Here is a 12,841-nt window from a genome sequence, read left to right as displayed (position 1 = left end):
TATATGACAATGTATATATCTGTTGCCTGTATATATAGATACAAACATATAGGTGATTAAAAAGCGTAGCAAAAGCATTTCTTCCAAGTTTGCCTGGGATCCCAGGAGGATGCATTAAATCACTGTATGTTTGTGTTTGTGTGTGAGATTAAGAGTCATCTTTATAAAAGGAAGACGGCGGAGGCAGAGATTTCATATATTTATATATTATCTATTTATGCGTTGTATATATTCTAGTTCTGTTGGTTAATTGCTTGAGTAAATATGTATGGACCTGTGCCTACATCTACACATGTATTATTGTAGTATCTTGAACCAGGAGCCAGGAGGAGAGCATGGGCTTTAAAGGACAGAGATGCATGGCTGCACTATGTCTCTCAGCCTCCTCTTCAACCAGACCAACAACACATAATAATAATGGTAATATCTTGAACTGTTATATATAATCCTAATATCTGGAACTAAGGGAGAGAAGGAGAGGAACCTGCAATCTTCACACTTACAAGGGAGGGCTTGAAAGGCAAAAGAAGCAAGGCTGCGCTATGTCTCTCAACCTCCTCTTCAGTCAGCCCAACATATAATAATAATAATAACTCATATATATATATATATATATATATAAAATGATAATCTTGAACTCATATCTATTATTATAAATAAATATAATCTTGAACTCATATCTATTATAAATAATAATCTTGAACTCATATCTATTATTATAAATAATAATAATCTTGAAGTCATGTCTATTATTACAAACAACAACAATAACAATCTTGAACTCATATCTGTTATTATAAATAATAATAATAATAATAGTGGCAGTAGTAATCTTGACCTCACATCCATTATTTATAATCTTGACCTCATATCTATTGTTATACATAATAATAATAATAATAATAGTAGTAGTAGTAATCTTGACCTCAATCTATTATTTACAATCTTGACCTCATATCTATTATTATAAATATTAATAATAAATAATCTTGACCTCATGTCTATTATAAATAATAATAATCATTATCATAATCTTGAACTCCTATCTATTACTATAAATAATAATAACCTTGGACTGATATGTATTACTATCTATCCTTATAGTCAATAACAATCTTGACCCTATATCTATGATGATGATGATTGTGATTGATTATAGAGTGAGGAGGAGCAAGCAGCCAGGCTGGCTCCCTTCCATTTCCCCGTGGCTCCGTTCCGTGTTTTCCAGCCTCCCTGGCTCTCTCTCTCTCTCTGAGTGTCCCTCTCCTTGGCTTCGCTGCTGCTGCTTCTGCTGCGGCCGGCCTCCCTCTCTCCCCCTCCCTCCTTTTTTTTTCTCTCTCCCTGTGTGTCTCGCTCCCTCCCTCCCCTTTTTTCCTCCTTCTCTCGCTGCCCTCTCTCTCTCTCTCTCTCGTCCGCTCACTTCTGCCTCAATATGTCTCAAGATGGCGGCCAATGTGGGATCGATGTTCCAATATTGGAAGCGCTTTGATTTACAGCAGCTGCAGGTCAGCCTCGCGGGGGGGGCAGGGGGCGGATTGGGGGGCGGCGGCGGCGGCGGGGAGCCCTTTCGGACCCCGAAGAGAGAAATACAGAGGGACGCGGAGAAAGAGGGGGGGCAGGAAGCCGCTCGGGCGGGCGCCTTTGGGGATCCTTTTCCGATTTTGGGCCCGAATTGGGGGGCAAAAAGGGGGGGTCATCTAATTGGCCCCCCCCAAAATGGAGGGCCAACCCCTCAGCAAGGCCTCCCTCCTCTTTTCTCCCCTTTCCTTCCTTCCTTTCCTTCTTTCCTTCCCTCTCTTCTTCTTCTCCCCCCCCATCGATCACCTTCCGCCGGATCAGAAATTGATCCTCTTTGTTCAATTCATCGATTCCTCACAAAATGGCGGCGCCAAAGAGGAGGAAGAGGAGGAGGAGGAGGAAGAAGAGGAGGCTCATGTCCTGGGATGGAGGGAAGGGGCACCACAAGAAACAACACAACAACAACCCCCCTCCCCTTCATGGCTTTCACACTCACACACACTCACACACACAACACAACTACACAACCTCCTCTTCCTTGCCCCCCCTCCCTAGTTTTACAAAGAGGGGAAAGTGTCAGGGAGGGGGGACACCACAACCCCCCTTCATGGCTTTCCCACACACACAACACACACACAACACAACTACACAACCCCTCCTCCTCTTCCTTGCCTCCTTCTTTCCCTCCAACTCTCCCCCAGTTTTACAAAGAGGGAGAAAGTGGGGACACAACAAGCCCCCCCCATGGTTTTTCCCTACACAAACATACACACAACACAACTACACAACCGTCTCTTCCTTGCCCCTCTAACCTCCCCTCCCCCCAGTTTTGTAAAGAGGAGAAAGTGGGAGGGAGGGAGGAAGAAAGTGGGGACACAACAACCCCCCCTTTCATGGCTTTCCCACAAACACACACAACACAACTACACAACCCCCTCCATTCATTGCCCCCTTCCTTCCTTCCTTCCTTCCTTCCTTCCTTCCTTTCTTCCTTCCTTCCAAACCTCCCCCCCAGTTTTACAAAGAGGGGAAAGTGTGAGGAAGTGAGGGCACAACAACCCCCTCCCACCACAAAACACACAACCACACACACACAACTGCACAACTCTTTCCCCTTCTTTTCCTCCAGTTCTTCCCCCAGTTTTATAAAGAGGGGAAAGTGCGAAGGTGGAAGGAAGTGGGGACACAACCACCCCCTCAACACACAAACATACACACAGCACAACTACACAACCATTTCCTCTTCTTGGGGGGGGGGCTCCCTTCTTTCCTTCAAAATCTTCCCCCATAGTTTTAAAAGAGGGGGAGTGTGAGGGAGGGAGGAAGAAAGTGAGGACACAACAACCCCCACGATGAAACACACAACTACACAACCCCTCTCCCTTCCTTGTCCCTTCTTCCCCTCCAACTCTCCTCTAGTTTTACAAAGAGGGGAAAGATGGAGGAAGGAGCAGGAAAGTGGGGACCCAGTGACCCCTCCATGCCTTTTCCCCTACAGCTCTCCCCTTCAGAAACACACAACTACACACACACAACAGCCTCTCCTCTTCTTGAAGAGCCCCCTTCTTCTTCCCCTCCAACTCTCCTCTAGTTTTACAAAGAGGGGAAAGTGTGAAGGAGGGAGGAAGAAATTGTGGGGACACAACACCCTCCATGGCTCCACAAACACACAACTACACAACCCTCTCCTCTTCTTTGGGGTGCTCCCTTCTTCCAACTGTCCTCTGATTTTACAAAGAGGGGGGAATGGATGGGAGTTAGCAAGGAGCTAGGGCCACTACTTCCCCCACGTAAAGACACACAACACAAACACACAAACCCTCTCCTCTTCCTTGCCCCCTTCTTCCCTTCCAACTCCCCCCTAATTTTACAAAGAGGGGAAAATGGATGGAGGGGATGAGAAAGTGGGGGCCACTACAACCTCCCTCCCCATGGTTCTCCCCACAGAAACACACAAACCCACACAACTACACCCCCCCCCCAATAATAATAATAATAATAATAATAATGGAAGAAGGAGAGGTGCTCCCTGTTTGAATTATTTTGTCAAACCCTTCCACTACTTATAGTCTTTTCCAAGAGTCCCCCCTCCACCCCAGTTTGTCCCAGTATGGCAAACTGGGCCCATATCAGAAGCCAGCCCCCCAAACCATTCCTTGCTTTCTCTTTCCCTTCTTTCCTTTTGTTTAGCCATTTGTGTTGATTTCTTCTGGATGCATCATTTCCTGAATGTCTCTCACAAGGCTTTGCACTTTCCAAATAAGACCCCTCTCTCCTTCATTCGGCTTCTCCTCTGCTCACCCCAAGTTTTACAAAGTGGGGGGCACAAGAGCAGCATTATTATTATTATTATTATTATTATTATTATTATTATTATTATTATCTGGGCTACTAACCAGCCCCCTTCCGCACACCCCATACCACCCCTCCAAATACTTCATTCACCTCCTCTTCTGCTCCCCAAAGAGGAGAAAGTATGGAGGATGGAGTAATACTAACACTTCTGGAAGAAGGAAGAAGCATCCCTGCCTTAAGTTATTTTTCCAGACCCCCCTAAACTTCTCTTTTATTTCTCAAGCCCCCCAATACTCAGTCCCTTCTAATAGTCCTCCCCCAGTTTGTCCCAGAATGGAGGATACTAACCATCCATACCCAAAAACCCTACTGCTTTTTTACTTCCTTTGGGTCTTCTCTCCCCTTCCCCAGTTTTGTAAAGAGGGGGTGTCCCTTCCCTCTCTTCCTATTATTATCATCACACACACCCCAAAAACCACAACAGACTTGTTCCCTCTGACCAGTACTCTCTTTGAACCCCCATTTTAGAGTGTCTCTCTGACCTGTGAAAGTGGGCTGGGGGGGATCTCCTTTGCTCTCCCCCCATTTTACTTTCCCCACCTCCCTCCCTCTTTCAACAACCCTCTTTTAAGCAACCCCCCTAAGAGCGTAAGGAAGAAACCCAACAATATTTGTTTCATTTGGTGGAGACCCCCCCCCCCTCCATGAATATTAACACCCCTATTTTAATAGCTGCTTAGTTTTATAGAGCCAGAGTAAAGGCCGGAAGCATAGTGATGGAGGAAGTATCTGCGCCAGCAAATGGGGGCTCTGGAGTTTCCCTCTCTTGGTACCTCTTCGCCCCCAAAACGACACAACGAAGCCCCCCACTTTTATAAAGTCCTGCTTCATAAGGTGGGAGGTGTTAAAATAGTCCCTTTTACATCACTGTTGTTCCGTCTCCTTTCCAATAATCTTTATTGTTAGTCTTCTTTTTCTGCCCCCCCCCCCCCAATATACTGCCTTGCTTCTTAACATTCAATGGGGGGAGAAGGGAGAAATGCGAACAGGAAATGGTAGCTGGACTGTGTGCTTCTCTTTTGTCTTCCCCTCTCAGCAAAAACAATATTTCTGCTCCGGCTCTTCGTTTCTTTTCTTCTCTACATTGCCCCCCCCCCCCAAAAAAAAAGGTTGGAAGCTCCTGGGAAACTTTGTGGGACTTTGCTGACAAGAGGGAGAGGGCCTTACATCCTCCTATCAGTACTTCTAGGTTTGAGGAGTAGGGGGTCCCTCCTTATCAAATCTCGGACCAAAGAAGCCCCCCTTTTTACGGAGAAGGACCATTTTCTGATTCTAAGTGCCTCTGACTGGAAAGGGTGAAGGTTGTCATAACAGTGGATCTGGACTCTTTAAGCTGCTGCCTTTCATTTTGGGGAAGGGGTTTCCCTTAGAAATGCCTTTTGATCAGGTCCATTATTAAGAGAAACCCCTTCCCCAAAATAAAAGGCAAGGGCTTAAGGAGACCTGGTCCACTGTGATGGCAACTGTCACACTTTTTATCTAATGAGGCTTCCAGATTTCCTGTCTCTGGCCTATATTATAACAATGCAATTCTTGTTTTAATGTTGGACCTTATTCGCTCCCCCTATAGACGAACTTACATCAAGTCCCTATAAATTGTGGGGTGGCGAATGAGTCCTAGGAGCTGTGTATGCGTTTGTTTCATCCCTAACCCCACAGCCCTTCCTATAGTCCCCCTTCCAACGTGTTTCAAAAGTCCGAAGGGAATCCAAGAAGGGAAATGCCGGCTGTCTGCACATAGTGCTGTCCCAATATTTAGGGGACGTGTTTCTCCCTCCCCATCCCTTTCCATCTTGTCCCCCCTGAAGCAGAGTTTTCAAAGTGCGTTGGGGTTTTTGAAATGGTTGGTAGCTTGCCTTGGAGTAGATATGTGGGGAGGGAGAGCACATAAGGTCAAGGAAGGGCTTGGGGGTCCATCCCTGCCTTCAGAGGGTGTCTCTTCCGTTGCTAAAGCCCCTGTGGTGAAGACCTTTGGGGTGAAACCGGGCTGTGAGCGAATCCCCCTCCCCACCCTGGGTTTGTTTTCAAGCCAGTCTCATAATAATTCACTGCTTCCACATCCATCTGTCCAGGAGCTCAGCCTCAGTCCTGGGCTCTGGCGACAGTCTGGGGACGGGGATTTGAATCCTACACAGCTGGCTGGATCCTGGAGGAGGAGAACCCTTGAAGGAACCTCTGAGGTATTGCCTTGTCGTCATTTGTGGGGGCACCCTATTATTCAGCCCCTCTGAATTTTAGCTGAAGCTCCCATATTTCTTCCGTGTGCCATCTACAATTTCCTGGAGAGATGCTGCTCTCCATCATCAGGAGACTGTTAGTTCCAGAAGCAACTTCCCGAATCCTCGAAGGCTTTTTTGTTGGGGGAGAAAGGGGTGCCCAATGATCACTCTCTGCCGCCTCTTTCCATATGCTTTGTTGGTTTTGCTCAAACCCAACACATATGTGCATGTGTGCTGGGTCCTCTAGTATCAGGCAAGTGTCCTCTTCCTCCTTTCCTTGAGGGACTTGCTGTCGGTGGCACTTTTCACAACTTGAAGGGGTTCAGCGTTACGTCACGTTGGAGTGAATGAAGTCTGCTCCCCCCCTCTCTCCTCCTTTTGCATTTGTGAGTCTGGGCTTACGCATGTGTCCCAAACCTTTTCCTTGTCTGTCTGTGTCTTTTCCCATCAGGGAGGATTTGAGTGCGACCGGCCGAAGTGGAGTGGCAAAGTTACCTTGCGCCAGGCTTGGTTCGGATCAAGGTGGAGGTCTCACCTGGGGAGTCTGTGGCATATATATATATATATATATATATATATATATATATATATATAAAATATATATTACCATGGGACTTACCATCAGCTTGGTATTGGGAAGGGGATGCTTGAGAAGTACGTATTATATGTCTTTGCATGTATGTATTTATGTACTGTACTAAGTCTTCTGTGATCTTGGCTTTCTGTTTGCTCATGGACTTGACTTTCATGGTCTCAACGGGGTGGAGGGAGTATTTTGGGGCTACTTGCAGGGGACTTTAAGCAGGCCTCTGGGTGTCGGAGTTGTTTGGCTGCTCTTGGGCCGAGGATTGGGCCGATGGGTGGGCCTTCCTGGTTGGTTTCCTCCTTGCGGTTTGGGGGCCCAGTGCCAACCTTAGCCTCCTTATCTCCAGCGTGCCCATTATTGGCAATGACAGGGGCCTCCGTGGGGGAAGCGATCCCCATAAACAGTGCCTCTGCCATTGCTCCGTTTCAAGAGCCGATAGATGCGTCTCAAGCTCCGAAATCCTGTTTGGGAGTTGGAATGGAGTATGGAGCCAACAAGAAATGGAGTCTCCAAGTTGAACAGTTTCCTTGCTTCCCTGAGGAGATTGCAGATCTACGGTTAGACAAAGCCTAAGAGTGTGTGTGTGTGTGTGTGTGTTCCTAAGTCATGGGAGTTTTCCTTGTCGATCAATGCTTTTGCGGTAGGGATTGGTGGATCTGGGGCAGGGAAATTGCGTTCAGCCTCTTTAAGTGCTTGACATGTAAATTAATTTGGCTAGAAAGCTGCCTTTCCCCCTCCTTTCTCTCCTTCTCGCCCCTGCTGAGTAGTCTGTTCAGCCAATGCCCATGTTGGAGCCCAGAGCCCTTCAGCTTGGAAGGAGCCGGAAGTGATTCTGACCATAGATGTTTGGCATAGCTGAAGTAGAATTAAAGGTGAGCAGGAGTGTGTGAATGAGCATTTCATGGGGGTGTTTGTAAGCACAGGGTATTGAATTGTCTCTGCATCCCTATGATACATGTGTGTATTTGTGGGGGGCAGGCAATGATGGTGATACAACTTCCCTTGGGGAACTTTGTGGGGACGGTGCTTCTGTTGTTCCAAACTAATGCAAGATTGTGCACTTAAAGCATGTTGGAAATGACAAATGCACAGTGTATAATAATATCTCTATGAACAGTATAATGCTGTTTAGCTGATATCCGTTGTCAGAGGGAACAGGCGTGTGCTCCTTCAAGAAAGATTAAGAGAGAAAGCAACTCATTGCCATACTCTGCTCTTTCTTTCTTTCTTTCTTTCTTTCTTTCTTTCTTTCTTTTCAAAACATCACCGAAATGGGTTTTAGATCAAGGCCGACTCGCTTGAAGTTGCTTTGTTTGAAAGGCTTTCTAAAAGTGTCCCGGAATACCTACAGGAATTCAGGAAATGAGATCCAGATGCGGGATTGTATAAAATAAAATGGATTAGATTAAGATGTAGTTAAACATGGCCTGACAACTTTAATTGTGGCCGCGTTCGCTTCTGCCTGTAATTGCCCTGAATGGAAAAGTTTGCGTGTCCCACGAGGTTTGTCCCCCCCAAATGTTTTGTTTGCTACCGCGGAGGTGCGTCGAGAAATCAAGTTTCGGTTGACTAAAGCCGATGGTTCCAGCGCGTCGACGTGTGTGCGAACGCGATTCTGGCATGGAAAAGAATGCAGCCGAGCGGCGGTTTGATAAATTGTTTTTCTCCTTGCTTTGCAAAAATAGCTCGGCTTAATTCCTGTGCCTACTGTAAAACTTGGTTTTGGCACATTTGTGTAAACTCCAATCTTGTTTTTGTCAAACTAAATGTGACCCTGTTCTCAGTTGCGCTGGATCTCTCGCTCAAACCTTCTGGCAATACTGGCAGAGAATTCCTCTCGGTTATTAAAAATGTTTTCAGCAAAGCGGTTAGTATTTATGCTTAGCGTGTCGAGGCCGTGCGTTAATTGGCCGTCGCGCGGAGAAGATGAGTATGTACCTATAGCTATTCTACCTGTAGAGAAGACAAAGAGCCACGGGAAACAAGGCGGCACAGATGCGGTTGCCAACTGCACACACAAAAGCCGCCGTGACATTGCAACGGCTATGAGTTCTTGACCACTTGCGTGTGGCAAGCCAACTTTCAGTCCTCTCCTTGCCCTGTAGTCTTAGGAAGGAGGGTTGCCATTGCTCCCTACGCAACCTTTTGACGTACAGTTTTTGCGGTGGGGGGGGGATTGGTTTGGAATCAATGCAGCCAAACACTTTTCCTTTGGCATGGTGACATTCCCTCGTTCCTTCCTCCATCCTTTACTCCTCCTTCCTCCGTCCTCCTTTGCCGTGGGAAAGGTTTCTGCTTGAAGAGTGAGAGGATTTTTGAACTAGGAACGACTGCAGGCATACAGAGGCCTTTGTGCATGTAGTGCCTACAAGGCTCATGTCTTAGTTTGTAAATCCTACTATGCATAACCCAGTTGGCTACACAAAATAAATGCTGTTAGTTAGGTGGCTTGAGTTGTTAAATCTTCTGGATCTGCACCGTGTTGCCTTTTATGGGCTTGAACAACCAAAGCAGTATCTGGTTGGGACTGGTCATTGGGGAATCTCATTCAGATTTGAACGCATGCATCTGGAGTCCTTTTGGGATTAGATATGGTGCCCTCCGGTGTTGTCTCCCCACATCTCTGCCCCAGTTGTGTATGGTTGTGCTGTAACTAGCTGCCGCTTGTGCTCTCTTACGTGGAAATCTTCTGTAGTTTGGGATTGACTGTGAGTCCCTATCAGTTCTGTGTCGCTGCTCCACCCTTTTGGTTCCCTGGGGAAACCTGCAAGGAGTCCAGATGAACCTTTGCTGCTGCTGGGAGATAACATGAAGGCAGGTAGGCAGGCCGGCTCCTGGTAACTGGCCCTTCGGATGCCTGACAGCAAGAGACGGAGGCGCAGCGCCTGAACCTCTCCCGCCTCGTAATATACAGCTTCAGGCGGCTCCGCTCTACACCCAAGATCGTATCAGCCTGAATTTTTAAGAAGCCAAAAACACGGTGTGGCACTGACACATCCTTGTTTGCTCTCCGTTTCGTGAGCTCACTGTGGTTCCAGGAGAAGTGGAAAACTGCGAAGGCTTTTGCTCGTGGGACAGTTATTCCAGAGTAGAGCATCTCAGACATTTTAGGCTGTTATCAAAGACTGACACAGTGGAGCTGGAGTGCAAGCTTTCTATATTCAGACAACATAGCTAGGTTTGGGAGCAGCAGCTCATTCCTGGTTGGTTCATTGTTCTTTTAAGGGTCTATCATCTTCTGAATCGGGTTCAGCGGACCCCCAAAGTTGTGTCCTTCGTTGTGCCTCTCCCTTTTTCTTTCTTTCTTTGCTCATCCAAGCAGTCAAAGAAACCTTATTCATTTCTTATTAACCAGTTGTATGGGCATAAGTTAGTCTCAAGCGTAGTTGCTGCATGGGTGCCCTGTTGCCAGATTTAGGACTATCATCCTGCTTTATCTAAAGCCTGGACTACTTCCGTTTACCTTTGCGACAGAATTCTCTCCTGGCTTTTGAACCCAATTTGCATTTGGCAGTATCAGTTTTCTCAGAAACCTGAGCCCAAGTGCATTCCTTGAAATGTATCCCAGGTATCTTCTAAGAGTTGGAGATCTCTAAAAGTGGTGACTGACCCTTTTGCTGAGATTATTGTCCAAATAAAATATACACTAAATATCTCTTAGCGCATAGGTACCTCTTCAAACACTGACATTTCTGAGTTTGTTCAATGCCGACTTCAGGCAACCTGTACGTGCTCCAGGCAACGTTTACTCTGAGATAGTTCCTCACCCCCAGATTGGGAGATGCTACTTTATAGTATCTGTCTCTTAACCTAATTGCAAACAATGAACTCTTTTGTATTGCTAGGGATTTGGATTGTGTCCCGGATTTGGAGCAGAACTTCTGTGGAGCTTTGTTATTAGTGGAATAGTACCTACATAGCCTTAAAACTAAGACCTGTAAGTAACCAAATCTGAATGATGGTCACTTGCCCAAAGTGTGCCCAGCGAGAATCAAGGCCGAGTGGGGATTTGAACCTGGGTCTTCATATATTCAATCAAAGGCATAGCTGTGTTAGTCTCGAAAATCAGTATGCAAAGGGATCTTCTAGCACCTTTGAGACTAACGGAAAGAAAGGAGCTGGTAGCATGAACTTTTGTAGACTTTGTTGTAGAAAGAGGCCTGTTCCAGACTGCCAAAATAAAGCTGCTTTGGTTCTCTTTGGAGGTATGCTGATGCATGGGTCCTAAGAGTCCGGAGGTTGCGCCAAAGCCAGACTCCATTCCTAAGCACTGGAGGGCAGCTTTGGTGCAGCTTCTGGATTCTTAGAGTGCATGCATCATTTAAACAGCATACCTCCAAAGAGACCCCAAGCAGCTTTATTTGGGCAGTCTGTAACAGGTCAGAGTAACCTGTTTGCTGCTTGTCTCTCTTGCATTGAATTTTTGGTGCTAGGAACGTCTTACTCAAGGGTTGGCGAATGCTGACCTTACTGATGTACATAGTGTCCATGCTCTAAACCCATTTTGTTGGACCGTGGACTTTCAAAATTAGTTCAGTTTTGTAAAGACAGACTTTTCTTTTGGATTATGCGTGGGAGGTCTTTTCCTTTGGTGAGGTGCGCATAGAAGGCAAGAAAGCATGGGATTGAGCATAGTGTCCATATCTCGGTACAAAAATTCTTGTGCGGAGGCGTCGAAGAGAGAAGAGGAGGAACATGTTTCAAGGGATATATGTTGAAACCCATTAATGTAGAGTTCAGGGGAAGGCTGGCCTTGTTTTACACCTTACGCAGGCTATTCCTGCACCGAATATGGGGCTCCCATTCTCTTGGAAGCAAGAGCTGTGGTCAGCTCTGTTTCAGGACAATGGCGCTTTCTAAATTGGGTATCTGGAGCTGCTGACATGGTAAGTCCTTGCCAAATCGTATTTAACAGGGGCTGAAGGGGCTACTCATTGGATTAATAATAAACTTTGTAGTGCAAGCAGAGCCCCGGAGGCACTTGAATGCCATGGTGATGAGCATGGCTTTTAAATGCTTAAGCGGGCAGCTAAAGTGCTGCGCTGTGGCACCAAAGAGGGTCTCCAGCTCCTCATGTTGCTACAGATATAGGGTTGCATGTTAGGTTAGCTACTTGGGGAGCAAACAGGAACCACTTCTAGTTAGCAGTTGCAATGAAAGGCATGGTATCTTCTCGGTATCCAAGCCGTATGGAAGCACTTCTTGCTAGTACTGGCTTTGAGAGGGAATATAGAGAATCTATGATAGCACTACTTAAAAGTAATGGTGGTCCGGAAGCTGTTGGCTGCTAGTCCCTGGCGAGTTTCCATGGAAGAAAGAAGCAGCTGTAGCAAGTGGATATAAATATGGTACATGGTTAATGGGTACAAAGATGGCACACTGGTGGCTGGGGGAAACTGCAGGTCCTCCACATCAGATAGCTTGAGATACAAGGTCCGTATGTATCTGAGGAAGCAGACTTTAGGAAAGGTCATGCTGCCAACTTCTTTCGTTCGGTGAGTTTCAAAGGTGCGACAAGATCTCTCTACATACAGGTCTGTGACGTGTAGTTTTTGTGCCCATCCTGAACTGCCAGCAGCCGGGATAATTTCTTCGTGGATTTCATCTGGCTAATACAGTGGGCAAGTCAACCAGCCTTTTTGTTTTCCTTCTGTAGAGCTTTGTTGTTGTTATTGTTGTTCTTGTTGTTGTGTGCCTTCTAGCCGTTTCTGACCTATGGCGACCGAAAGGCTGTCATGGGGTTTTCTGGGGCTGAGAGGGGTGACTTGCCCAAGGCTGCCCAGCGGGTCTCCATAGCTGAGAGGGGAATTGAATCCCAGTCTCCAGAGTCCTAGTCCTGCACTCACACCACTACCTCACACTGTCTCTCTCTATGGAGATATACACTTCTTTCTTGAAAGCAATGATCTTTCTATAGGATCATAGAGTTGGAAGAGACTACAAGAGACCCTGGCTCAGTGTTAGGGAATCCTGTAGTTTATTGTGGCTCAAGAGTTCCTTCACAGAGAAAGCTAAAACGTCTCACAAAACTACTGTTCCCAGGATTCCCTAGCATTGAGGCTACATGCTCCGCCAAGCAACTGTGGTTCCCTCCCATGAGCGTTCAAGTGTTAGGATAGATTATATTATCTTCCCAGTCTTCACAGCCACCTCCATTTGTACA

At 46.5% G+C, this 12,841-nt stretch overlaps 1 protein-coding gene across 5 annotated transcripts in view; it reads left to right on the top strand.

Annotated features, from left to right (window-relative positions):
• The first annotated feature begins 1,331 nt into the window (after positions 1–1,331).
• CUX1 (cut like homeobox 1) overlaps positions 1,332–12,841 on the top strand; it is a 254,604-nt gene continuing 243,094 nt past the window's right edge. For 4 of the 5 annotated variants that reach the window (XM_042442698.1, XM_042442696.1, XM_042442695.1 and 1 more), the window contains exon 1: positions 1,332–1,505. In XM_042442698.1, coding sequence (XP_042298632.1) covers positions 1,443–1,505 — 63 coding nt within the window. In that variant the 5' untranslated portion in view covers positions 1,332–1,442. The remainder of the gene's footprint in view (positions 1,506–12,841) is intronic. The other variant, XM_042442697.1, reaches the window with a different exon arrangement.

Source organism: Sceloporus undulatus, chromosome 11 (genome assembly GCF_019175285.1).
Source record: "Sceloporus undulatus isolate JIND9_A2432 ecotype Alabama chromosome 11, SceUnd_v1.1, whole genome shotgun sequence".
NCBI classification, from domain to species: Eukaryota; Metazoa; Chordata; class Lepidosauria; order Squamata; family Phrynosomatidae; genus Sceloporus; species Sceloporus undulatus.
This window is presented reverse-complemented; position numbering and strand designations above follow the sequence as displayed.